The sequence below is a fragment of the Homarus americanus genome, unplaced genomic scaffold (assembly GCF_018991925.1).
Source record: "Homarus americanus isolate GMGI-L3 unplaced genomic scaffold, GMGI_Hamer_2.0 scaffold9583, whole genome shotgun sequence".
In the NCBI taxonomy this organism is placed as follows: Eukaryota; Metazoa; Arthropoda; class Malacostraca; order Decapoda; family Nephropidae; genus Homarus; species Homarus americanus.
Window position 1 is genome coordinate 142,966 of NW_024732098.1, and position 26,863 is coordinate 169,828.

General features: G+C 47.1%; 1 protein-coding gene across 1 annotated transcript; it reads left to right on the plus strand.

Annotated features, from left to right (window-relative positions):
• The first annotated feature begins 3,305 nt into the window (after positions 1 to 3,305).
• Positions 3,306 to 5,291, plus strand: LOC121868163 (sialidase-like). The gene has a single exon (XM_042368477.1). The coding sequence runs from the start codon at positions 3,306 to 3,308 to the stop codon at positions 5,289 to 5,291; it is 1,986 nt and encodes a 661-aa protein (XP_042224411.1).
• The last annotated feature ends 21,572 nt before the right edge of the window (positions 5,292 to 26,863 follow it).

Genomic DNA, 26,863 nt, shown 5'->3' on the forward strand with positions numbered 1-26,863 from the left:
TACTTTGTCATGCAGTATATACATCAGTTTCATCAATTCAAAGCCCAGACAGACAGACAGACAGACAGACAGACAGACAGACGAATCCTGCTTCCGTGTTTCGTCTCAGTGCGACGAAGTCAGGGAAACGTCGGAGACTGGACCATAACACGACTGACACACACACACACACACACACACAGGAGAAGTTATTGCCATTTTCAAAGCTCTGACCTTGACCTTCACTAAATTTGACCCCTGGAGGTGTTCTAGTTCTGGAACCAATCAGGAAAAAGGAAGAAGACGAGAGAGCTATAGTCAACCAATTAAAATAAAGGAAAAAGACGTCGAGTTATAGTTATCCAATCAGAAGGAAGGAAAAAGACGAGAGAACTATCGTCAACCAATCAGAAAAGGGAACAAGACGAGAGGCAACTACAGTCAGCAAACCAGAATTAAGGTTTCTGGCCCCAATAGCCACTCAGAACACCGTGTTGACAAGCCATCTCTCACCTGCCGTAACCCACACAGGTAAACCTAATTAACAACTTGAGGGAAGGTGTGACAGGTGAGCCTCTGAGCACCTGTTACGGCCGTCACCACACATCATCTGTCACTGTTACGATGACTGATGGTTGCAACGCTGAGGGTAGCTGTTAACGACTCAGTAACGCTGTACAGTAGTTAACAGCACGAGTATTGTAACAGCGTGTGACCCTCGGCTGTACCACTAGCTGTTATTGTACGATGTTGACAATGTTACCAATACCATTTCCGTGTTACCGATGTTACTGTTGTTACTACGACTACTATTACTACGACGACTGCTACGACGACTGCTACTACTTAATAACTATTACTACGACTATCACTAACTATTAACTACTACTAGTAAAGCAAATACTACTTCCACTATTAATCTACGACTCTCAACATGGGTTTACAAAGGGAAAATCTTGTCTAACAAATCTGCTAACGTTTTTTAGGAAAGTCTTCGAGGTAGTAGATAATGACGAAAATTACGATGTTATTTACTTAGACTTTAGCAAAGCATTTGACAGAGTACCGCATCAGAGGCTTCTGAGAAAGTTAAGGCTCATGGTATCGAGAGGAAAGTTTTAAATTGGATAAAATCATGGCTCACCGATAGAACGCAGAGGGTCAGCGTAGATGGTGTTAAATCTGAGTGGGGCTGTGTAACCAGTGGGGTTCCCCAGGGGTCAGTACTGGGCCCACTCTTGTTCATAATCAACATAAACGATCTAGGTACTGGGATCAGCAGTGACATAAGCAAGTTTGCGGATGACACCAAAATAGGGCGGCAGATTAATTCAGGGCAGGATGCAAATGCACTACAGGAGGATTTAAATAAACTGCAGGGTGGTCAGAAAATTGAGCATGAAAAATGGCAAATCCAACACCAGCAAGTGCAGCGTACTTAATATTGGAAGAACAAATACTGTCAATGTATACAGCCTTAACAACATCAACCTAGAGAAGTCGACTTGTGAAAGAGGCTTAGGGGTACTTGTAAGCCCGGACTTACGGCCTAGAAAACAGTGCGTTAATGTTCGAAATAAGGCAAACAGAGTATTAGGTTTTATATCTAGAAGTGTAAGTAATAAGAGTGCAGAGGTCTTATTGCAACTATATCTTGCGCTAGTCAGGCCGCACCTCGATTATACGGTTCAGTTCTGGTGCCCTTATTATAGAATGGATATCAATTCACTGGAATCGGTGCAGCGAAGAATGGCGAAAATGATTCCGGGACTTGGAAACCTTCCATATCAAGAGAGGTTAAAGAAACTTAACTTGCATTCCCTAGAAAGACGAAGAGTGCGGGGAGATATGATAGAAGTATTTAAGTGGGTGAAAGGAATCAATAAAGGGGATATAGATAAAGTTCTTATAATATCCGAGCAGGATAGGACTCGGAGCAACGGATTCAAGTTGGATAAGTTTAGGTTTAGGAGGGAGATAGGAAGGAACTGGTTCACAAATAGGATGGTGGACGAGTGGAACAAGCCAAGCAACTTTGTAGTAAGTGCTGGAACGCTGGAAAGTTTTAAAAGGAGGCTAGATAGATTCATGGATGATAGAGAGTGGTAGTAACTCTCGACAGGAGCTGCCATGCACAGGCCAACCCGCCTATTGCAGACTCCTTATGTTCTTATGCACTATGTACTATTACTACACCCCCCCCCAGCAAGCACCATCTACCCTGGGTATATTCTTGCCACATCTCCCTGACCAAACATACCATCACGCTGTGCCCTCACCTGCCCAGTTCACTACCCAGGTGAAGCCAATTAATACCCACTCAAGAGCCGCTACCTGACTCTACCTCACCTGTGTGAAAGCGCTTGACCTGAGTGCATAAAGTTTCTCTCTGGGAATTTTGTATGTATGTATGTATGTATGTATGTGTATGTGTGTATGTATGTATGTATGTATGTTTGTCTGGGATCACCTGAAGAAGTCACCCCTTTTATTCCATCTTATGATTATACACCCAGACGCTAACCTAATCTAACCCCCTCTCTCTCGTTAAGCGTGTCATCCACTCTCTCCTTGTGAATCAGTATACCTGCCAAGCATTAATTACTCTACCATTATTTACACAGTTCATCACAACAATTAAGAACATAAGGATGGAGGAAACTGCAGCGGGCCTTACTGGGCAGTCCCATTTACACCCAACCCCTATTGCTCATATATCCACCCAACCTATGTTTGAAGCTATCCAGCGTATTCGAGTTAATGATGATGTTTGGTAACTTGTTCGACTCGTCCACTACTCTATTTCCAAACCAATGTTTACCTATTTCGCGCCTAAATCTATGTTTTTTTCTAATTTAAAACCATTGTTACGAGTTCACTCCCGGTTGGATAGTTTGAGTACCTTTGTAATGTCCCCTTTGTTCAGCCCTGACTTCCATTTATACACCTCTATCATATCGCCCCTCACTCTACGTCTCTCGAGGGAGTGCAGATTAAGATGCTTTAACCTGTCTCTGTACTCAAGGTTCCTAATCTTTATTCTTGTTTCCTGTTTATTATCTTATTAAGTTCTTGTCCTCCTCCACTGTACTTAGGGTAGTCTCTCTCTCTCTCTCTCTCTCTCTCTCTCTCTCTCTCTCTCTCTCTCTCTCTCTCTCTCTCTCTCTCTCTCTCTCTCCAGCAGTGCCAGGGTTCCAACAGTATCAGGGTCTCCAGCAGTGCCAGAGTGTACAACAGTGCCAGGGTATCCAACAGTGCCAACAGTACCAGGATCTCCAACAGTGCCAGCGTCTCCAACAGTGCCGAGAGTGCTAGGATCTCCAACAATGCCGACAGTGCTAGGATCTCCAACAGTGCCCAGAATCTCCTACAGTGCCAGGGTCTCCTACGGTGCCAGGGTCTCCAACAGTGTCAGGGTCTCCAACAGTACAAGATCTCCAACAGTGCCAGAATCTCCTACAGTGACAGGATCTCCTACAGTGCCAGGTCTCTGCAGGATCTCCAACAGTGCCAGGATCTCCAAGAATGCCAGGGTCTCCCTACAATGTCAGGGGTCTCCAACAGTGCCAGGGTCTCCAGCAGTGCCAGGATCTCCTACAGTGCCAGAATCTCCTACAGTGACAGGATCTCCTACAGTGCCAGGGTCTCCAACAGTGCCAGGATCTCCTACAGTGTCAGGGTCTCCTACAATGCCAGGGTCTCCAACAGTGCCAGGGTCTCCAACAGTGTCAGGGTCTCCAACAGTGCCAGGATCTCCTACAGTGCCAGGGTCTCCTACAGTGCCAGAATCTCCACATTGTCAGGATCTCCTACAGTGCAGAATCTCCTACAATGCCAGGGTCTCCAACAGTGCCAGGGTCTCCTACAATGCCAGGGTCTCCAACAGTGCCAGGGTCTCCTACAGTGCCAGAATCTCCTACAATGCCAGGGTCTCCAACAGTGCCAGGGTCTCCTACAGTGCCAGGACAGTGCCAGATCTCCTACAGTGCCAGGGTCTCCTACAGTGCCAGGGTCTCCCTACAATGCCAGGGTCTCCAACAGTGCCAGGGTCTCCAGCAGTGCCAGGATCTCCTACAGTGCCAGTGTCTCCAACAGTGCCAGGGTCTCAGTGCCAGGATTTCCTACAGTGCCAGAATCTCCTACAGTGCCAGGGTCTCCTACAGTGCCAGAATCTCCTACAATGCCAGGGTCTCCAACAGTGCCAGGGTCTCCAACAGTACCAGGGTCTCCAACAGTGCCAGGGTCTCCAACAGTGCCAGGATCTCCTACAGTGCCAGGATTTCCTAGTGCCAGAATCTCCTACAGTGCCAGGGTCTCCTACAGTGCCAGAATCTCCTACATTGCCAGGATCTCCCTACAGTGCCAGGATCTCCTACAATGCCAGGGTCTCCTACAGTGCCAGGGTCTCCAACAGTACCAGGGTCTCCAACAGTGCCAGGGTCTCCTACAGTGCCAGGGTCTCCTACAATGCCAGGGTCTCCAACAGTGCCAGGGTCTCCAACAGTGCCAGGATCTCCTACAGTGCCAGGGTCTCCAACAGTGCCAGGGTCTCCTACAGTGCCAGGATTTCCACAGTGCCAGAATCTCCCTACAGTGCCAGGGTCTCCTACAGTGCCAGAATCTCCTACATTGTCAGGATCTCCTACAGTGCCAGGATCTCCACAATGCCAGGGTCTCCAACAGTGCCAGTGCCAGGGTCTCTAACAGTGCCAGGGTCTCTAACAGTGCCAGGGTCTCCCTACAGTGCCAGGGTCTCCACAGTGCCAGGATCTCCAACAGTGCCAGGGTCTCTCCAACAGTGCCAGGGTCTCCAACAGTACCAGGATCTCCTACAGTGCCAGTCTCCTACAGTGCAGGGTCTCCTACAGTGCCAGGTCTCCTACAGTACCAGGGTCTCCTACAGTGCCAGGGTCTCCAACAGTGCCAGGATCTCTACAGTGCCAGAATCTCCAACAGTACCAGGATCTCCTACAGTGCCAGGATCTCCTACATTGCCAGGATTTCCTACAGCGCCAGAATCTCCTACAGTGCCAAGGTCTCCAACAGTGCCAGGGTCTCTAACAGTGCCAGGGTCTCCTACAGTGCCAGGGTCTCCAACAGTGCCAGGATCTCCAACAGTGCCAGGGTCTCCAACAGTGCCAGGGTCTCCAACAGTACCAGGATCTCCTACAGTGCCAGGGTCTCCTACAGTGCCAGGGTCTCCTACAGTGCCAAACTCAGACAATGAGAGGGCAGAACAATATCCGGCACATATCTGGCCTTTCCATCCATCTCAGACATTACTCCTGATGGCCTTAATTAACCTAAATTAATTACCAGGTGAGGCTGGGTCAATGGGCGCTGAGAGTCTGTGTTCCTGCTGACGTCTGAGCCTTATGTATGAGGCTCCATGTATGTGTTGAGCCTTATGTATGAGGCTCCATGTATGTGTTGAGCCTTATGTATGAGGCTCCATGTATGTGTTGAGCCTTATGTATGAGGCTCCATGTATGTGTTGAGCCTTATGTATGAGGCTCCATGTATGTGTTGAGCCTTCATGTATGAGGCTCCATGTATGTGTTGAGCCTTCATGTATGAGCCTCTATATGTATGCTGAGGTTCCATGTATGCTCCACACCCACCACTTACCTATGACCCGACTTTACCCTACCTATTATCCTATCCTACCCTACCCTTATCCATCACCCTACCCTACCCTACCTATTATCCTATCCTACCCTACCCTTGTCCATCACCCTACCCTACCCTACCTATTATCCTATCCTACCCTACCCTTATCCATCACCCTACCCTACCTATTATCCTATCCTACCCTACCCTTATCCATCACCCTACCCTACCTATTATCCTATCCTACCCTACCCTTATCCATCCCTTTCCCCTACCTATTATCCCTGTCCTATCCTACCCTTATCCATCACCCCTACCCCTCTTATCAGCACCCTATCCTACCCACTTACCCATGGTCCCTGCCCCTCCCCCACCTACACTGTATGCAAGTGTTCACTACTGGAATGCAGGGAAGCAGGACACTGTTAGCATGTCAGCCTGGGGGAGGAATTCTGAATATGGAGTGCAGGGGTAGGGGGGGGCAGAAGAGAGGAGAAGGGAGGAGAGGAGGAGAGAAGAAGGGGGGAGAGGAAGGGAGGGGAGGGGAGCAGACGATGGGGAACGGGTACTCAAAGGGTCGGTGGGGGAGGGGAGAGTGACAAAAGGCCACCTCCCCCTTCCACCTTGGTTTCTTACGGTGTATAGCTTGTGTTGTATACCATAAGTGTGGCCCCGTGAGTCTTAGTGTGGCCCCGTGAGTCTATGTGTGGCCCCGTGAGTCTTCATGTTGCCACGCGAATCTTATATGGCCCCGGGGTCCACGCCACCCTACCACGTTCTGCAAGCCACCACCTCACGTGTTGCACGCCACCCCCTCCGTGCTGCACGCCACCAACTCACGTGCCGCAGCCACCACCTCCCGCCCCTGGGACCAACAGTAAGACACCATTTATCACACAATGTCGAGAGGTTAAAAAAACGCAACAGCATCTGCCTCCATACACGTCCAGTTGGCTGAGCTCCTCCCACCCTCCCTCCCTGACTGAACAACACCAGGGTTATATACCAATATATACCAAGCTCTCCATCACCACACCAGGATATACCAACCTACCAGCATACACGACAAAACGAATATAAACCTTCTATGCCATGATAAACGCATCGCTAACACTGCTATGTAATTATTTGCTCTGCACATGAGGGGACGGGAGGGTGTTGTGTCGGGTAAATGCGATGCTGTACTGTTTATTAACGCCTCAGCTGATCTAAAATGTACTTTATACGGATCACCTGAAGATTAACCACCCTAGCTTATATCAGCTTTAAGATTAACCACCCCAGCTTATACCAGCTTTAAGATTAACCACCCTATGTTAAATTAAGCTAACCAAACTTAACGCTAATTTAACCTAACCTATCGCTAACCTAACCTAACCTAGCCTAACCTAACCTAGCCTAACCTAACCTAACCTAACCTAACCTAACCTAACCTAACCAAAGCTAATATCCACCTCAGGTAAAATAAAGGTGTTTAATCCTCAGGTGAAATAAACAGAGGGGGGGTCTAATCTTCAGGTGATTTCTTTACACAACCACATGAACAGGTAAAGTAAGCGTAGTTGTGCCTCAGTAACTCCCATATAACCACGCAGGTAGTCGGTTAAAGAGACCATGTGCGTAGTTTGATGTAGAAAAAAGTCGTCCACGTAGGTATATTATTATGAGACACAACACTGCTAAATGGTGGCTTGAAATTATTCCTCCCTCCCTCTATCATCCCCCCCCTCTCCATCCCCTCTCCCTCCCCCCCTCTCCATCCCTCTCCCTCCCCCCCTCTCTACCCCTCCATCTTCCTCTCTATTATCTTCCTATACCCAACCTGCCCTTAATTATTACCTTCTGCCACTCTTACCTGCCTTACCTTAACTATTCCTCACTCTACCTTACCTGTTTAACCTTCTCAACCTCTACCTACTACCTAAACCCACCTCCTCCTCCTCCCCTTTGCCTACACTACCCTCCCCACCTGCCTGTCCCACTACCCTCCCCACCTACACTACCCTCCCCACCTACCTCTTTCCTGCTGCCCACCACCGCCGCCCAAGGCACAGAATACCCCTTCCTCCCTTCTAACAAGTACCTCCACCCACCACCACTTTCTCTCCCTGCTGTTCTTCCTCTACCACAGTAGTGCACATATGTTGCATTCCACTACCACAGTAGTGCACATATGTTGCATTCCTCTACCACAGTAGTGCACATATGTTGCATTCATCTACCACAGTAGTGCACATATGTTGCATTCCTCTACCACAGTAGTGCACATATGTTGCATTCATCTACCACAGTAGTGCACATATGTTGCATTCCTCTACCACAGTAAGAACATAAGAGCATAAGAATGGAGGAAACTGCAGCGGGCCTATTGGCCCTTACTGGGCAGTCCCATTTACACCCAACTCCTATTGCTCATATAAGCATCCAACCTATGTTTGAAGCTAGTGCACATATGTTGCATTCCTCTACCACAGTAGTGCACAGATGATGCATTCCTATAACACAGTGGTGCACACATGTTGTTGCATTCCTCTACCATGAAAGTGTAAACGTATTGCACTTTCTTATCCTAGCGTTATGGAGTAGGTCGCAGGTGATGTTACACACACACACACACACACACACACACACACACACACACACACACACACACACACACACACACACACACACACACACACACACACACACACACACACACACACACACACACACACACACACACACACACACACACACACACACACACACACACACACACACACACACGTGTACATTATGTTTGATAACTTTCTTCTTTTCTCCCTTCATTTCTCTAACTTTGTCTCTCTCTTCCTCCTTCTTCCTCCCTCTTCCTCCTTCCTCCTCTCTCTTCCTTCTTCTATCTTCTCGCCTTCCTTCCCCTCACTATCCGTCTTTCACTCTCGACATTTATCACACCAAAATCAACCACACAACCACAACAAGATCCTCCACAGCCATATATGTGTGTATGGCCAGGTAACCATCAACACCTAGGTCAGATGTCAAGATCAAACCAGTGACCTTGAACACCAGAGTCAAGTTGTCTAACCACTGAGCCATAATACTGTACAGGGAAGTGGGTCTGGTATTTACCTGGCCATCACCGTCTCTTGTTGCACCTGTCCGACCTCCTCTACACCTGTCCGGCCTCTATAGCTGTATGGCCTCTACACCTGTCCGGCCTCACGTCTTACCTGTGTGGGATATATAAATTATTGGATTAGTCAAAGTTCAATACCAGAAATACTCTCTCTCTCTCTCTCTCTCTCTCTCTCTCTCTCTCTCTCTCTCTCAATGTTTATATGCGTGTGTACGTATTATGTTCACAAATATTTACATGAATGTATATATAACATACATATATGCATCAGTGTTTACATAGGGTAGTCATATGTACGTGCGTATGTGTGTAAGTAATCCTCGGACACATAGCTGAGTGGTGTGTGTGTGTGTGTGTGTTACAACATGTCACGCCATTGTTGTGTCAGCCCCCCACGGCCTGTCACCGCTCATGTGTTACTTCTTTGTCAACACTTGTAGAATTAACACACACACACACACACACACACACACACACACACACACACACACACACACACACACACACACACACACACACACACCCCCCACACACACACACACACACACACACACACACACACACACACACACACACACACACACACACACACACACACACACACACACACACACACACACACACACACACACACACACACACACACACACACACACACCACACACACACACACACACCCCACCACACACACACACAACACACACACACACACACACACACACACACACACACACACACACACACACACACACACACACACACACACACACACACACACACACACACACACACACACACACACACACACACACACACACACACACACACACACACACACACACACACACACACACACACACACACACACACACACAGTACATTAACCAAGGGGCAAAACTAAATGCGCTACTCACTTAACTTAGAAAAATATTGAATCCCAAGACTGAATTAATTACCTGTACTCACCTAGGTCTTAAAGCACTAATCACCTGAGAGAGAGAGAAGAAGAAGTCGATCCGTGTTCCAGAGTTGTTTCTGGTGACCCATTTATCATCCTATGCCATTAAATGTCTCCTTCTCTTCTTCATCTCTCGTCTTTATTGCCATTTATTTACGTGTTATTGTGTTTCTTTATTCTCCTTTTGTTACGTTTTCCATTTTTCCATTCCCCTGTCTCTACCTCCCCTCTTCGCCCCATCTCTCTTCTTCTTCTTTGTATCTCACTCTCTCTCTCTTTCCTTCTTCTCCATCTTCCGCTTCTTGTCCTTCCCAACCTCCCTATCTCTCTCTCTCCTCTCCTCCCTTACCCCTCCACCCCTCTTCCTACCCCCCATCCCTCCACCTCCCTACCCCTCCACCCCTCTTCCCACCCCCACCTCCCTACCCTCCACCCTCTTCCCACCCCCCATCCCCTCCACCCTCCCTACCTACCCACTCTTCCCTACCCCCCCTATCCTCACCCTCCCTACCCTCCACCCACTCTTCCCACCCCCCCATCCCCTCCACCCTCCCTACCCTCCACCCACTCTTCCCTACACCCCTATCCCTCCACCCTCCCTACCTCCACCCTCTTCCCCACCACCCCCCCATCCTCTCCTCCGTCCCCATCATTAGCGCCGCTTTCATCAGCACTTCCTTCATTACACAGATTACCCCAAACAACAATTACCTATCTTGTAAATCTTGTAAACTTTGCCCCAATAGACAAAAATAAATTGCTTTCAGATTTCCAGAATGAGAAAGTTCTTTTTTTTCTTTCTTTCTTTCTAAATTCCTCTATTTTCTTGATTTCTTTCATTTTTTATTTGGTTTATTTAATTTCTTTTACGTCTCTCTCTCTCTCTCTCTCTCTCTCTCTCTCTCTCCTCTCTCTCTCTCTCTCTCTCTCAGGTAAAACACGTGATGATAAACGAAGAGATTAACTAAAACAGGTGTACTCATTACGGAGATCATTAGGACAGATGAGATCATTAAGACAGGTGTATCCATTACGGTCAATGATTAAGGCAGGTGTAACAATTAAGGTAAATCATTAAGGCAGTTGTTGTCATTAATGTAAGATAATTAAGGCAGGTAAGGTTACTAAGGCCGGTCATAAGGCAGGTAAGGTCACTAAAGTAGGTCATTAAAGCAGGTGTAGTCATAAGATAAATCATTAAGGCAAGTAAGGTCACTAAGGTAAGTCATTAAGGCAGGTGAGGTCATTAAAGTAAGAACATTAAAGCAGGTAAGGTCACTAAGGTAGGTCATTAAGGCAGGTGAGGTCACTAAGGTAAGTCATTAAGGCGGTGAGGTCATTAAGTAAGATCATTAAAGCAGGTAGGTCACTAAGGTAGGTCATTAGGCAGGTGAGGTCACTAAAATCATTAAGGCAGGTGAGGTCATTAAAGTAAGATTATTAAAGCAGGTAAGGTCACTAAGGTAGGTCATTAACGCAGTCGTAGTCATTAAGGTAAGATTTTTAAGGAGGTAAAAGGAAACCTAAGAAGGTAGGTTATTAAGGCAAGTGAGGTCATTAAAGTAAGATCATTAAGGCAGGTAAGGTCACTAAGGTAGGTCATTAAGGCAGGTGAGGTCATTAAGGTAAGTTATTAAGGAAACTGCCTGCTTGATTACACCTCAGAGGAGGGAGGGGGAGAGAGGAGGGAGGAGGAGGAGAAAGAAGGAGGAGGATACTGTATGAGGAAAGGAGGGAGGAGGAATAAAATGAGGAAAAGGAAAAGGAAAGATGGAAGTAGGGATAAAGGGAGGAAGGGGGGAGATGGAGGGAGGGAGAGATGGTTGGAGGAAGAAGAAGAAGAATATGAAGGAATGAACAAGAAATAAGTAATCAATAAAGGAAGACGAAAGAGGAGGAAAGATGAAGGAATAGGGGAATGAGGGATAAGGAACGAAGGAGGAAGAAGAGAAAGGAACAGAAGGAAGGGAGGAGGAGGAGGAGGGAGGAGGAGGGAAGGAGGAGGAAGGAGGAGGAGGAGGAGGAGGGAAGGAGGGGAGGAGGAGGGAGAAGGAGGGGAGGAGGAGGGGAGAAAGGAGGGGGAGAGGAGGAAGAGGGCTCATTTAGTTGAGGCCTTGAGCTAAAATTCCTCCTTTTCCCTCTTCTGCGTCAACTCCTCCACCCCTTTCCCTCCTCCTCCCCCTTTCCCTCATCTCCCAGGTACAGCCTCCCTCCATTACCAACCAGGAGTTTTCTCAGCTGGGTAGAAAACTTAGGTCAGGTTTCTCTCAACTTTACTGCCCCAATATAGCGTCTGCACGTTAATTTAGAGACCGATTCTGGTTTCTACTTTCCCTTCCCCAACTAATAGGTACTCTCCGCTTCCCCAACTAATAGGTACTTTCCTTCCCCAACTAATAGGTACCTACCCAACGATAGGTCTCCTCTCCCCAACTAATAGGTACTGCCCCTTCCCAACTAATAAGTGCTTCCCCTCCCCAACTAATAGGGACTTCCCTCCCCAACTAATAGGTACTTCCCCTCCCCAACTAATAGGTTCCCCCCAACTAATAGTGCTTCCCCCTCCCCAACCCCAACTAATGGGACTTCCCCCAACCTTCCCCAACTAATAGGACTTCCCCTCCCCAACTTCCCCAACTAATGGGACTTCCCCTCCCCAACTAATAGATACTTCCCCTCAACTTCCCCAACTAATAGGTGCCCCTCAACCCCAACTAATAGGTCTGCCCCTCCCCAACTTCCCCAACTAATGGTGCCCCTCCCCAACTAATAGGTACTTCCCCTCCCCAACTAATAGGGACTTCCCCCTCCCCAACTTCCCCCAACTAATAGGTACTTCCCCTCCCCAACTTCCCCAACTAATAGGTACTTCCCTCCCCAACTAATAGTGCTTCCCCTCCCCAACTCCCCCAACTAATAGGTGCTTCCCTCCCCAACTTCCCCAACTAATAGGGACTTCCCCTCCCCAACTTCCCCAACTAATAGGTACTTCCCCTCCCCAACTTCCCCAACTAATAGGGACTTCCCCTCCCAACTAATAGATACTTCCCCTCCCCAACTTCCCCAACTAATAGGTGCTCCCTCCTCCAACTTCCCCCAACTAATAGGTACTTCCCCTCCTCAACTTCCCCCAACTAATAGGTACTTCCCCCTCCCCAACTTCCAATAATAGTGTACTTCCCCCTCCCCCTACTAGGTACTTCCCCCCTCCCCAACTAATAGGGACCCCTCCCCAACTAATAGGTGCCCCCCTCCCCAACTTCCCCAATAGGTGCCTTCCCTCCCCAACTTCCCCAACTAATAGGACTTCCCCTCCCCAACTAATAGATACCCCCCTCCCCAACTTTCCCAACTAATAGGTACTTCCCCTCCTCAACTTCCCCAACTAATAACTGCCCCTCCCCCAATCAGTACTTCCCCTCCCCAGCTTCCCCAACTAATAGGTACTTCCCCTATTCCCCAACTAATAGGGACTTCCCCCAAATAGATACTTCCCCTCCCCAACTTCCCCAACTAATAGGTTCTTCCCCCTCCCCAACTAATAGATACTTCCCCCTCCCCAACTTCCCCAACTAATGGTACTTCCCCTCCTCAACTTCCCCAACTAATAGGTACTGCCCCCTCCAACTAATCGGCACTTCCCCTCCCCAACTAATAGGTTCTTCCCCTCCCCAACTAATAGATACTTCCCCTCCCCAACTTCCCCAACTAATAGGTGCTTCCCTCCTCAACTTCCCCAACTAATAGGTACTGCCCCCTCTCCAACTAATCGGTGCTTCCCTCCCCAACTTCCCAACTAATAGGTTCTTCCCCTCCTCAACTTCCCCCACCTAATAGGTACTGCCCCTCCCCAACTAACAGATACTTCCCCCTCCCAACTTCCCCAACTAATAGGTACTTCCCCTCCTCAACTTCCCCAACTAATGGGTACTGCCCTCCCCAACTAATCGGTACTTCCCCTCAGCTTCCCCAACTAATAGGTACTTCCCCTCCCAAACTAATAGATGCTTCCCCTCCCCAGCTTCCCCAACTAATAGGTACTTCCCCCTCCCAAACTAATAGATACTTCCCCCTCCCCAGCTTCCCCCAACTAATAGGTACTTCCTCCTCCTTCCCCAACTAATCGGTACTTCCCCTTATTCCCCCCTCCTCCTCCCCCTCTACCATGTCCTAATCCATCATCATTACTCTTTCCTTAATTAACTTCCTAACACCTTACCTTCCACCTGCCTCCACCACCCTCATCCTCTCCTCCCTCCTTCCCCTCCTACTTTCTCTTTCTCTACTTCCCCCTCCTGATAATACTTCTTCTCTTCCATTCCTCTTCCCTCCTTCGCACCTTTTTAACGATAAAATTTCCTCCTTTTCCTCCTTCCTACCATCCTCCTCCTCCTCCTCCTTACCCCCTCCTCCTCCTCCTTATCCCTCCTCTTCCTCCTTCCTACCATCCTCCTCCTCCTCCTTACCCCTCCTCCTCCTCCTTACCCCCTCCTCCTCCCTCCTTACCCCTCCTCCTCCTCCTCCTCGCCAGCCAGACAGCAGCAGAGCTTAATGAGTTAAGGACTCAGGAGCAAGACAAATTTGTTGAGGCAATTATCTCTCTCTCTCTCTCTCTCTCTCTCTCTCTCTCTCTCTCTCTCTCTCTCTCTCTCTCTCTTCCGAAGGGACAAGAGTAAGGATCACAATATGTGGTAATGATGGAGCCCTATCCTGATGGGCCACTGTCTTATGGGCCCTGTTCTGATGGGCCACTGTCTTATGGGCCCTGTTCTGATGGGCCACTGTCATATGGGCCCTGTTCTGATGGGCCACTGTCCTGATAGGGCTCTATTCTGATAGGGCCACTGTCCTGATAGGGCTCTATTCTGATAGGCCCTATCCTGATAGCCACTTCATGGGCCCTGTTCTGATGGGCCACTGTCCTGATAGGGCTCTATTCTGATAGGGCCACTGTCTGATAGGGCTCTATTCTGATAGGGCCCTATCCTGATGGGCCACTGTATGGGCCCTGTTCTGATGGCCACTGTCCTGATAGGGCTCTATTCTGATAGGGCCACTGTCCTTATGGGCTCTATTCTGATAGGGCCCTATCCTGATGGGCCTAACTTCCTATCTAAACACACAACAACACAACACAATTTTCACCGAGGTATAAACACTACCATCAGAGACAACACTCCCTAACACAACACAGTGCTATACCACACCAACTAAACGCCCTCCCCTCCCCTCAACAGAGTCGATGATCCACCTAGTTACTACTGCCTACCTGCCCCTTAATGACACCTGGTGGTAAATGGTGGTGCAAGGCCGCCAGGTAATGAAGGCCACTGTCCAGGTTAATGTTTGTGAGCCGATAATTACACAGAAGGCGAGTGATAATGGCGGTTACTACGAGAGGTGGATCATATTCGCGGTCATCACATTTGCGGTCCTCATATTCGTGGCTCTCACACACACTGTCCTCACACACACTGTCTTCACACACACTCTGTCCTCACACTCTCTCCTCACACACTCTGTCTTCACACACACTCTGTCCTCACACACTCTCTATCCTCACACACTCTCTATCCTCACACACTCTCTATCCTCACACACTCTGTCTTCACACTCTCGAGAAGGGGGTGAGAGATGGAAGGGAAGGGGGTTAGGGGAAGGGGTTAGGGAAGGGGGGCGGGAGGTAGAAGAGATGGAGAAGGATAGATGCAGGTAGAGAAAGGGATAGGTGGCAGGGGTGACACATACAGTACAGGGTATAGGTGGCAGGGGTGACACATACATACAAGGTATGGGTGGCGGGTGACACATACAGTACAGGGTGTGGGGAGGTGATCCAGGCACGATGGTAATCCCTGCACTCGTTCAATCGTTATTTGATTTACAAATTACTGTTAGAATAAAACCATTTATTCCGTCACTCGCCGCTGCATTTAATTCAACAACTGAACCTTTATTGTATAATAAGAGTTAAATATGATGGTCCCATAATAATTTGACACAAAGATTGGTAACTGGTCAACTGGGCCTCAGTCCTAATTGGCCCCAGGACTAACAACCATTAACCTAACCTAACCTAACTAACTAACCCTACTTCCTTAACCTCCTAACCTATAACATAGTAGGCAATAACCTAACCTAAGCTAACCTAAGCTAACCTAACCTATTAGAACTGAGGCCAATAAAAATTCCAATCAAATGACACACACACACACACGAAGCTGGTAAGGTTGTGTTGTGAGGTTGTAGAGTATGTCTACAGTGTATCCCGACAGTATGTCTACAGTGTATCCCGACAGTATGTCTACAGTGTATCCCGACAGTATGTCTACAGTGAATCCGACAGTATCCCAACAGTGTATCCCGACAGTATCCCAACAGTGTAATTCAAACAGTGTCCTTACAGTGTAGCCCGACAGTGCCCCCGACAGGTCAACCGACAGAATGAACGATGGAACGACCGACGGGGAAATATTAGCAACTAACACTTTCTCCTCGTGTCGGGACCTTTAAGAAAACACCATAATATCTTTAAAGGTTCAATAAGGAATTTAAGAAGAGTAACTGAATAAAATTTAGGGATTTTCTATAAAATTTAAAGTCGTAAAAATAACAAATTCCCCAAAACGAGTGTTGTTATTGGCGTGAGGTGGGGATAGTGGTGCAGCGCCAACACACTTATTACTATGGTGTACACGTCAATGATGATATGAACGTAATATATATGTAAGCTTATACCACTTGGTTAGTTTATACTGTATATTAAAACCTTGAAGATGTGTGTGTGTGTGTGTTGTGTGTGTGTGTGTGTGTGTGCAGGGTTTAGACACTGAGGATGGTCATCTATCATGTCAGTGTCAGAAGTTGGTGGAGTCAACACGGAGGAGGAAGAGGGAGGAGGAGAGGAGAAGAGGAGGAAGAAGAAAGGAGTTGAGTTCCTCCACCAACACTCACTCTCACTACATCACACAGGTTAAGTCATACCTCTGTTGACCCTGCCAGGTGAACACACACACACACACACACACACACACACACACACACACACACACACACACACACACACACACACAAATAAATCAAACTCCTCCAATATTTTATGTCACGTTATAAAGTGTTTGTTATGAATGAAATAAATTGTTCAGTTTATTTATTTTTACAGGATAATTTGTTCGATTCTTAATTGGACGAAACGATATATTTTTTTTTCAAGAGAATAAACTAATGAATAATTTATAAATAAACGCTCTAACGCTACCTAAGGGGGGGTTATTAAGTTAGGTTAGATTAGCATTAAGTTAGGTTGGTTAGGTTAGGTTATGTTAGGTTGCTTAATCATCAGGTGAGCTAATCTTCCTCAATACCTTTACCTGTGTTAATTATCCTATAAACACCTTCACTAACTGATAAACTGACGAAAAAATCCTTCTCTTTCACACGTCCTAGCTCACACCTAGACGCCCTGCCCCCCACCACCCCCTACCACCACCCACCCCTACCTCCTACCCACCCCACCCCCACCCCACCCCTACCTCCCCCCACCCACCCCCTCACCACCAGCCAAGCACTCGATGTATATACCTCAACCAAGCTCTATATACATCGACCCTTCATATAACCTTCAGGTATAAACATTCCCAGAGAGTAAACAACATAAACAAACACAAATGAATACAGACAAACAAACAAACACAAACAATTACAAACAAAATCCGCATGTATTGGTTTAAACTACAATACAGTTGGGTGTTTAACTGTTAGGAAAATGAAACTGTTGTTTTTATATCGGTAGCTGTATTGTACTGTACCTTTGTTACATTATTTGAAGCTCTCTCTCTCTCTCTCTCTCTCTCTCTCTCTCTCTCTCTCTCTCTCTCTCTCTCTTACACAAAACTCTGGCTGACAAGATAGTTGTTAATTGTTAAAAGTCACAGTTAAACATGGCCCGTGTAGCCCTCCCTTTCTCCCTTCCTTCATTCTTTCTTCCTTCCACCCTTCTTTCTCCTTTCCTTCATTCTTTCTCCTTCCTCCTTCCCTCATTCTTTCTCCCTTCCACCCTTCTTTCTCCTTTCCTTCATTCTTTCCTTCCCTCAGTCTTTCTCCTTCCACTCTTCTTTCTCCTTTCCTTCATTCTTGTTTTCTTCCTCCTTCCTCCGTCCATACGTCTTTCCTCCCTCCTTTATCTCCTCTGTCTCTCCTCCTCTTCCCCCTCCTCTGCCTCTTATAGGCCCCCAATCCAACCTAACGTTACCATTAGGATTGGAACCCAGTCCTAAAGGCTCCCAATCCTAATGTGTCACAATTTTAAGTGACCAAACCATTAAGACTGGTACCATTAGACTTACCATTAAGACTGAGGCACCATTAAGACTGAGGCACCATTAAGACTGACACCATTAAGACTGAGGCACCATTAAGACTGAGCTTGGCTTAGGACTGAGGGCACCATTAGACTGAGGCACCATTAAGACTGAGGCACCATTAAGACTGAGGCACCATTAAGACTGAGGCACCATTGGACTGAGGCACCATTACAGGAAGGCGGCCCACATGACTCCTAAAACCAGCTGGCACGGAGGAGGTCGGGCTGGCTACCACTATAACAGAACCACAGGTGAAAGACGCTCTATAACAGAACCACAGGTGAAGACGCCACTATAACAGAACCACAGGTGAAAGACGCCTCTATAACAGAACCACAGGTGACACACACACAGACCCGGGAGTGAGACCCATCAACCAACAGCTACACACCTTGGCCACAGGAATATGACAACAATTAGAACGACCCGAGCCACAACTCCTACAGAGACTCCCGCCAGATAATGACAACAGCCACAGATGGTTCCTCAAAAGTTACCAAACCTCAGAGTCCATCACCGCCCCGTTCTTCACAGCTAGACAATAGACGACCTCACTAGACCAGCATCCAGCAGTAAGGTCGGTGGGATAAGGAATATACCTTAAGAGCCACTAAATATGGGCTAAGACAGGTGGTCTAGTGCCAAGTGCGGGCAGCCAACCACACAAACCCACATGGCGCCCTGGGCAGAGCAGTAGGGAGGTGATCACTGCCAACTGTTACTGTAATAACTCCTCCACTTCTTCAATATCCCAACTGGAACTCTCTCTCTCTCTCTCTCTCCTCTCTCTCTCTCTCTCTCAAACTAAAGAAAGGAAGGAAGGGGAGAGAGGACGACAGGGAGGACGATCGGAAGGAAGGAAGGAAGGAAGGAGAGATTGAGGTATGGAAGTAGGTAGGGAGGGACAGACGCACAAGAGCAATATCGAAAGGAAGGAAGGAGGGACGAAGGAAGGAAGGGTGGAGAGCGGAGGATTGGAAGGGAAGGCAGGAGAGAGGAAAGCAGGAGGGATGAAGGGTTATTACAGTAACACAAGCTGGCCTCTTCAAGGAAAAGCCCCGTGTGTCTTAATGTTAGCTGATGACACACACACACACACACACACACACACACACACACACACACACACACACACACACACACACACACACACTACGCAGACCTATGAGGATCTACGCGGTCTTGACAACTCACTACGCAGAACTGGGCGTATTAAGTCGTTAAGAAGCACTTGTAACAATCATACAGTTACGCTTATTACAGTGATCACGGCAGCCTGGTGTCTACAGATTGTTTTGTATTGGATGATTACAGTTAGGTGTGTTGTAAGGATTAAAATGAGGGTAAGGAGTTGAAGTGAAGATAGTGTTTAACCTTTGGGTCATATGATTTGTTTTTGATATTACCTGAAGATTAGTCCCAGCTTACAACACCTGAAGATCAGCCCCAGCTTACAACACCTGAAGATTAGTCCAACGCTGAAGATTAGTCACACAACACCTGAAGACTAGTCCCAGCTTACAACACCAGAAGATTAGTCCCAGCTTTATGAAGATTAGTCCCAGCTTACAACACCTGAAGATTAGTCCCAGCTACAACACCTGAAGATTAGTCCCAGCTTACAACACCTGAAGATTAGTCAGCTTACAACACCTGAAGATTAGCCCCAGCTTACAACACCTGAAGAATAGTCAGCTTACAACACCTGAAGATTAGCCCCAGCTTACAACACCTGAAGATTAGTCCCAGCTTACAACACCTGAAGATTAGTCCCTAGCACAACACCTGAAGATTAGTCAGCTTACAACACCTGAAGATTAGTCCCAGCACAACACCTGAAGAATAGCCCCAGCCTGGATCCCCAGCTACAACACCTGAAGATTGTCCTAGTTTACAACACCTGAAGATTAGTCAGCTTACAACACCTGAAGATTAGTCAGCTTACAACACCTGAAGATTAGTCAGCTTACAACACCTGAAGATTAGTCTAGCTTACAACACCTGAAGATTAGTCTAGCTTACACCTAGATTGTCCCAGCTTACAACACCTGAAGTAGTCCCAGTTTACAACACTGAAGATTAGTCCCAGCTTACAACACCTGAAGATTGTTCAGCTTACAACACCGGAAGATTAGTCCCAGCTTACAACACCTGAAGATTAGTCCCAGCTTACAACACCTGAAGATTAGTCCTAGTTTACAACACCTGAAGATTAGTCCCAGCACAACACCTGAAGATTAACCCAGCTTACAACACCTGAAGATTAGATCAGCACAACACCTGAAGATTAGTCCCCTAGCTTACAACACCTGAAGATTAGTCCCAGCTTACAACACCTGAAGATTAGTCCCAGCTTACAACACCTGAAGATTAGTCCCAGCTTAACACCTGAAGATTAGTCCCAGCTTACAACACCTGAAGATTAGTCCCATTACAACACCTGAAGATTAGTCCTAGCTTACAACACCTGAAGATTAGTCCCAGCTTACAACACCTGAAGATTGTCCCAGCACAACACCTGAAGATTATTCCTATTTACAACACCTGAAGATTAGTCCTAGATTACAACACCTGAAGATTAGTCCCAGCTTACAACACCTGAAGATTAGTCCCAGCTTACAACACCTGAAGATTAGTCTAGAAAACACCTGAAGATTAGTCCCAGCTACAACACCAAGATTAGTCCGCTACAACACCTGAAGATTAGTCCCGCTACAACACCTGAAGAATAGTTCAGCATAACACCTGAAGAATAGTCCTAGTTTACAACACCTGAAGAATAGTCCCACAAACACCTGAAGAAAGTCCAGCTTATAACACCTGAAGATTAGTCCTTACAACACTAAGATTAGTCCAGCTACAACACCTGAAGATTAGTCCCAGCTACAACACCTGAAGATTAGTCCAGCTACAAACACCTGAAGATTAGTCCCAGCTACAACACCTGAAGATTAGTCCCAGCTACAACACCTGAAGATTAGTCCCAGCTACAGCACCTGAAGATTAGTCCCAGCTACAACACCTGAAGATTAGTCCCAGCTACAACACCTGAAGATTAGTCCCATACAACACCTGAAGATTAGTCCCAGCTACAACACCTGAAGATTAGTCCAAGACAACACCGAAGAATAGTCCTCAAACTGAAGATTAGTTCCAGCTACAGCACGAAGATTAGTCCCAGCTACAACACCAAGATGTCCTAGTTTACAACACTGAAGAATAGTCCCAGCTACAACACCTGAAGAATAGTCCCAGCTTACAACACCTAAGATTAGTCCTAGCTACAACACCTGAAGAATAGTCCCAGCTACAGCACCTGAAGATTAGTCCCAGCCTAAACACCTGAAGATTAGTCCCAGCCAAACACCTGAAGAATAGTCCCAGCTTACAACAAAGAATAGTCCCAGCAAACATCTAAGAATAGTCTCAGCTACAACACCTGAAGAATAGTCCCAGCTACAACACCGAAAAGTCCACCAACTAAGAGTACACCGAAATTGCCAGCAACCTGAAGAATAGTCCCAGCTACAACACCTGAAGATTAGTCCCAGCCTACAACACCTGAAGATTAGTCCCATTACAACACCTGAAGATTAGTCCCAGCTTACAACACCTGAAGATTAGTCCCAGCTACAACACCTGAAGATTAGTCCCAGCTTACAACACCTGAAGATTAGTCCTAGTTTACAACACTGAAGATTAGCCCAGCTACAACACCTGAAGATTAGTCACCAGCACAACACCTGAAGAATAGTCCTAGCTTAAACACCTGAAGAATAGTCCCAGCTTACAACACCTGAAGAATAGTCCCAGCTAACACCCAAAGACAGTCCCAGCTACAACACCTGAAGAATAGTCCCAGCTACAAACCTGAAGATATAGTCACAACACCTGAAGAATAGTCCCAGCTTAAACACTGAAGATTAGTCCCAGCTTACAACACCTGAAGAATAGTCCTAGCTACAACACCTGAAGAATAGTCCCAGCTTACAACACCTGAAGAATAGTCCATTACAACACCTGAAGAATAGTCCTAGCTACAACACCGAAGAATAGTCCCAGCTTACCACCTGAAGATTAGTCTCACAGCACCTGAAGATTAGCCCCAGCTTACAACACCTGAAGAATAGTCCCAGCTACAACACTAAGATTATCCCAGCTTACAACACCTGAAGAATAGTCCAGCTTACAACACCTGAAGATTAGCCTGCCATAAACACTTAGCCCCAGCTTACAACACTCAGGATTAAGTACGCTAACGTTAACCTAATCTCAAGCTAAGCTAACCTAACCTAACCAAACCTTAACACTAACAATACTAACCTAACCTAACCTAACCTAACCTTAACACTAACAATACTAACCTAACCTAACCAAATCATCAATTTTGTGTTTACGACCATTTCCACTGAGTTATATTTTTATTGATAAAAACTAAAATCAGGGCCAATTAGGATTGGGTAGACGGTGGGCATGCAAGTGGTGGGTTAGAGAGAGAGAGAGAGAGAGAGAGAGAGAGAGAGAGAGAGAGTCAAGTTACAGGTGGTGGTGGTAATGAGTGTTGACAAGGTGGCGTGTTAGCCCTCACCTCACACTTTCCTCACCTCCTCACCACCTCACACCTGCTGCCTCTCATCTTCCTCACCTCACACCTACTGCCTCATTTTTCTCACCTCACATCTGCCTCAACTCCAAATAAAACTAAAAAAATCACTCAAAATACATAATAGAACGAAACATATAACATGAAAACACATCAAAATAAAAACACAAAAAACAAAGAAACACCGAAAAAAACAGGGTACAGCAAACTAGATAATAACAAACACGTACAGGAAACACACACCCCAAGGAAACACGATAGCATATTTCACCACCTGGAGTTAATGTTATTCAACTAATTCGCGGTGGTATATTTTTGTACCATGTAAATTACCTCCCGTGAGTGTGTTAATGATCGTGTGGCTTAAGGATCAGTAATTAAATGCAGGAGGTAATGTTGTTGAGGCTGTGTCTGACATGCTACTGAGGATTTGGATACCAGAGAATTGTCCTGCTTGCTGAGGTAAACACACACTCCTGCACCTACAGCTGAGTGTGTGTAATGAGAATTATAATAATAATAATTAACGGTTCATGGAAAGAGCATGGCAGCCGGAAGGCTGAAAATATACAGTTGCATAATTGGGGAATGGGTCTTGACTTACAAATAATATGCAAGTAACATAAGAGATACAAATATGATATATAATAACTAGGTGGGTGAAGGTCATACTACAGGGCATTTCAACATTGTGACAGTGCAACAAGGTAAGATTGACTGGGAGTGAACACACTGGTTGATTACAAGTTATTGATAATTTTTACAATAGTTGGGACTGGGCTGTTCTTATAGCGACCAGTACGTGCTCGTATGGGCTGGATACGGTTGTGGTGTCGAACAGCTTCTTGACGCGGGATCTCGGGTGTGCCGGTGTCGAAGATGGTGCAGAAGCTTCTCACCAAATTTGCATTTGAGGTCGTGGTGATGGTCAGTGAGAGCCAAGAGGGTCAGTGTGTTGAGCGCTTCTTGATATGTGGAGTAGGAAGGGAGAGAATAATCTTGCATGACCTCTTTGCACCTTTTCTAGGTGTTTACGTTGTGTGGCATTTAGGAGGAAGACGGTAGGAGGAATTGGTAAGCTTGGGAAGTATGAATGTTGAGCAAACACTGAGGAGCTCGGGTAAACCTGAGGGACTTGAGTCGGCGGAGGAGGTGGAGACGGAAACTGGAGGATTTGGCAACTTCACTGACGTGCGTTTTCCAATTTAGTTTGCTGTCTAGGTTACGCCAAGGAGCTTAGTGAAGTCTACAACCTGGAGTGTGTTCGGACCTAAAGTAATGGAACGGGGTGGGACAACGTCGGAGGAGAGGTTGATGTGCATAACCATGATCTTGGTAAGGTTGATGGTGACATGGTTGTTGGTGGCCCAATTTTGGAGGCTGTTCAATAAATTCTGGAGGGCGGTATTGTCGGGAGCCGAGTTGTTGACACTGATCCCAATGGTGGAGTCGTCGACATATTTCCAGCGAGCAGGGGTTTCTCTTAAGGCATCACTGATAAGCATAAGGAAGCAGAGTGGTCACATTTTGGTGCCTTGGGGGACGCCACAGGTGAGTGATTGAAAGGTGGAGACAGCCCCTCGGAAGCGTCAGCTTGGCGTCGGTTACTGAGGAAGTCTGTAAGCCATGGTATGAGACTTCTTCGAAACCCGAGGTCGATAGCTTTGTTGATGATTAAATTGTGGTCGACTAGGTCGAATGCCTTAGTGAAGTCAATGAAGGCGACAGCTACAGACGTGTGTGTGTGTGTCTTAGTTTGTGGAGATACTGGTGATAGTTGCAGTAGTGGTCGTTGTAGCGGGAGTAGTAATAGTAGTAGTAGTAGTAGTAATAGTAGTTATAGTTGTTGTTGTAGTGGTAGCAGTAGTAATCTCAGCTGATCTAAATAAACACTACAGGTATTAACCCTTTCGGCCATTACTTACTCTCGACTTAATAAACACACTCTTATGCAGGTGTTCAACACAGGTCGTATCGGACCCGTGCACCTGTTGCCCCATCCTTCCAGCATTTGCTTATGCAGGTGTTACTTAATGTTCCTTCAAGACTTTTTCTCTCTCATATTAAGTGGGCTATTGAGGTCTTGTGTGTGTGTGTGTGTGTGTGATGCTCTCTCATTTCCCACGCTAAAACGAAACTACTCAACACTCAATGCCTCCCTCAGTCTTTCATACCATTTAAAGGATTGAATCCCTTATAGTCTTCCTCGTAAATGGGGTTTGGATCACTTGACACGGGGTTTGGATCACTTGACACGGGGTTTGGATCATTTGACAAAGGGTTTGGATTACTGCCTTGAGTTTCGTTACCTTGCCATTTCCTGATCAAGAGACGTCAAGTATAATGTTCTCCCGTCTCCTGTCTGTCTCCCGTCTCCCGTCTGTCTCCTGTCTATCCACTAAGCCTCTTACCTCCAACTGCGATACTTGACACAATCTCAGAATCCTTTGCGGAAGTGATCAGTGTCTCAGGTTCCACTTGATTCGACATATTAATTCTCTTCTTTGAGGCGAAGATCTGGCTGAGGGGAATATGGCAAACAGGGATGATGGTGATGGTAGTGACGATGGTGAGTGGTGATGGTGGTGACGATGGTGATGGTGGTGACGATGGTGATGGTGATGAGTGGTGATGGTAATGACGGTGGTGATGGTGATGAGAGTCAGCCAGGAGCCACAGCTAGAGAGAGTCAGCCAGGCACTACACAGTAATCAAAGGGAGCCAAAACAAACCCCGAGTGTGTGTTTGTGTGTTTTGTGAGAACATGGACGAGGAGATACCGAGGCGGGATCACAGTCATGCTCGAAGCTGCAGGCCACAATGGGCCCCAGTTAATCCTAAAAGGCTCCAAACTCAACCGAAATTGCCCCTTAGGATTGAAGACCAATAAAATTAGGGCCCATTGGGAATTAGGGCCTATTAAGACGGGACTATTAGAAGTTCACCCATTAGAAGTGGGACCCATTAGGACTTGGGCCTATTAGGAACTGGACCTATTAGGACTGGGGACTACCTGGGAGGATACAGGTGATGGCCAACATAATCACGTTACAAGATTAACATATTCCTAAACCTATATTTCTCCAAAGTCTTATAATTCATAAATATTATCTTATTTATTTATATTACTAAATAAAATACTCCACTTCCCACACAGTCCTCCAGCTCCCCCAAATACGACCCTCCACCTCCAACCAACCCCCCTTCCTCCCCCATACAACCCTCCACCTCCACCCACCCCTTCCTCCCCCCATACAACCCTCCACCTCCACCCACTCTTCCCTCCCCCATACAACCCTACACCTCCACCTTTTCCTTCCCCTCCATACAACCCTCCACCACCCTCGCCACCAGATGTAAGAGCTGAGCTGAGTGCATTGTGCTGTTGGTCTCCAGGAGGACCTTTTTATATAGGGATGGAGAGAGGGAAGAAGAAAGAGGGGAGGCAGAGAAGGAGAGAGAAAGGAAGGGAAGGAGGGGAGAAGAGAGAGGAAGTGAAAGAGGAAGGAGAGGCAGCAGAAAGTAGAGGTAGGAGACGGTAGAGGTAGGAGACAGTAGAGGTAGGAGATGGTAGAGGTAGGAGACGGTAGAGGTAGGAAACAGTAGAGGTAGAAACAGTGGAGGTAGGAGATGGTAGAGGTAGGAGACGGTAGCGGTAGGAGACGGTAGAGGTGTAGGAGACAGCAGAGAATAGGAGACAGTGAGAGGTAGGGAGACGGGGAGAGGAGGCAATAGAAGTGGAATGATGGGACTGGGGGGGGGGGCGAACAGGGGGATGTCTCTCGATAAAGGTGTTGACAGATATTCATTACCTCTACATACTGAACACCTGTCTAGTGTTAAAACGTTTCTGAAGCAACACCTGCAACACGGTCCTTTCACATTCCCTCAACACCTGTAATGCCGGAGTGGCTACGCCCTCCCCCAGCCCCCTTCCCCACACCTCCTCTCCCAAAGGCACTGCCTCCTGGGGTCACTCAGGTCGGGTTGCTTACGCCCTTTCGTGTGGGGAGGAGGCGCTAGGGGCATTGGGTAGGGTAGGAGGCGCTGTAGGGCATTAGGTACAGGTAGGAGGCGCTGTAGGGGCATTAGGTACAGGTAGGAGGCGCTGTAGTGGCATTAGGTACAGGTAGGAGGCTGTAGGGGCACTAAGATACAGGTAGGAGACGCTGTAGGGGCACTAAGATACAGGTAGGAGACGCTGTAGTGGCATAAGATACAGGTAG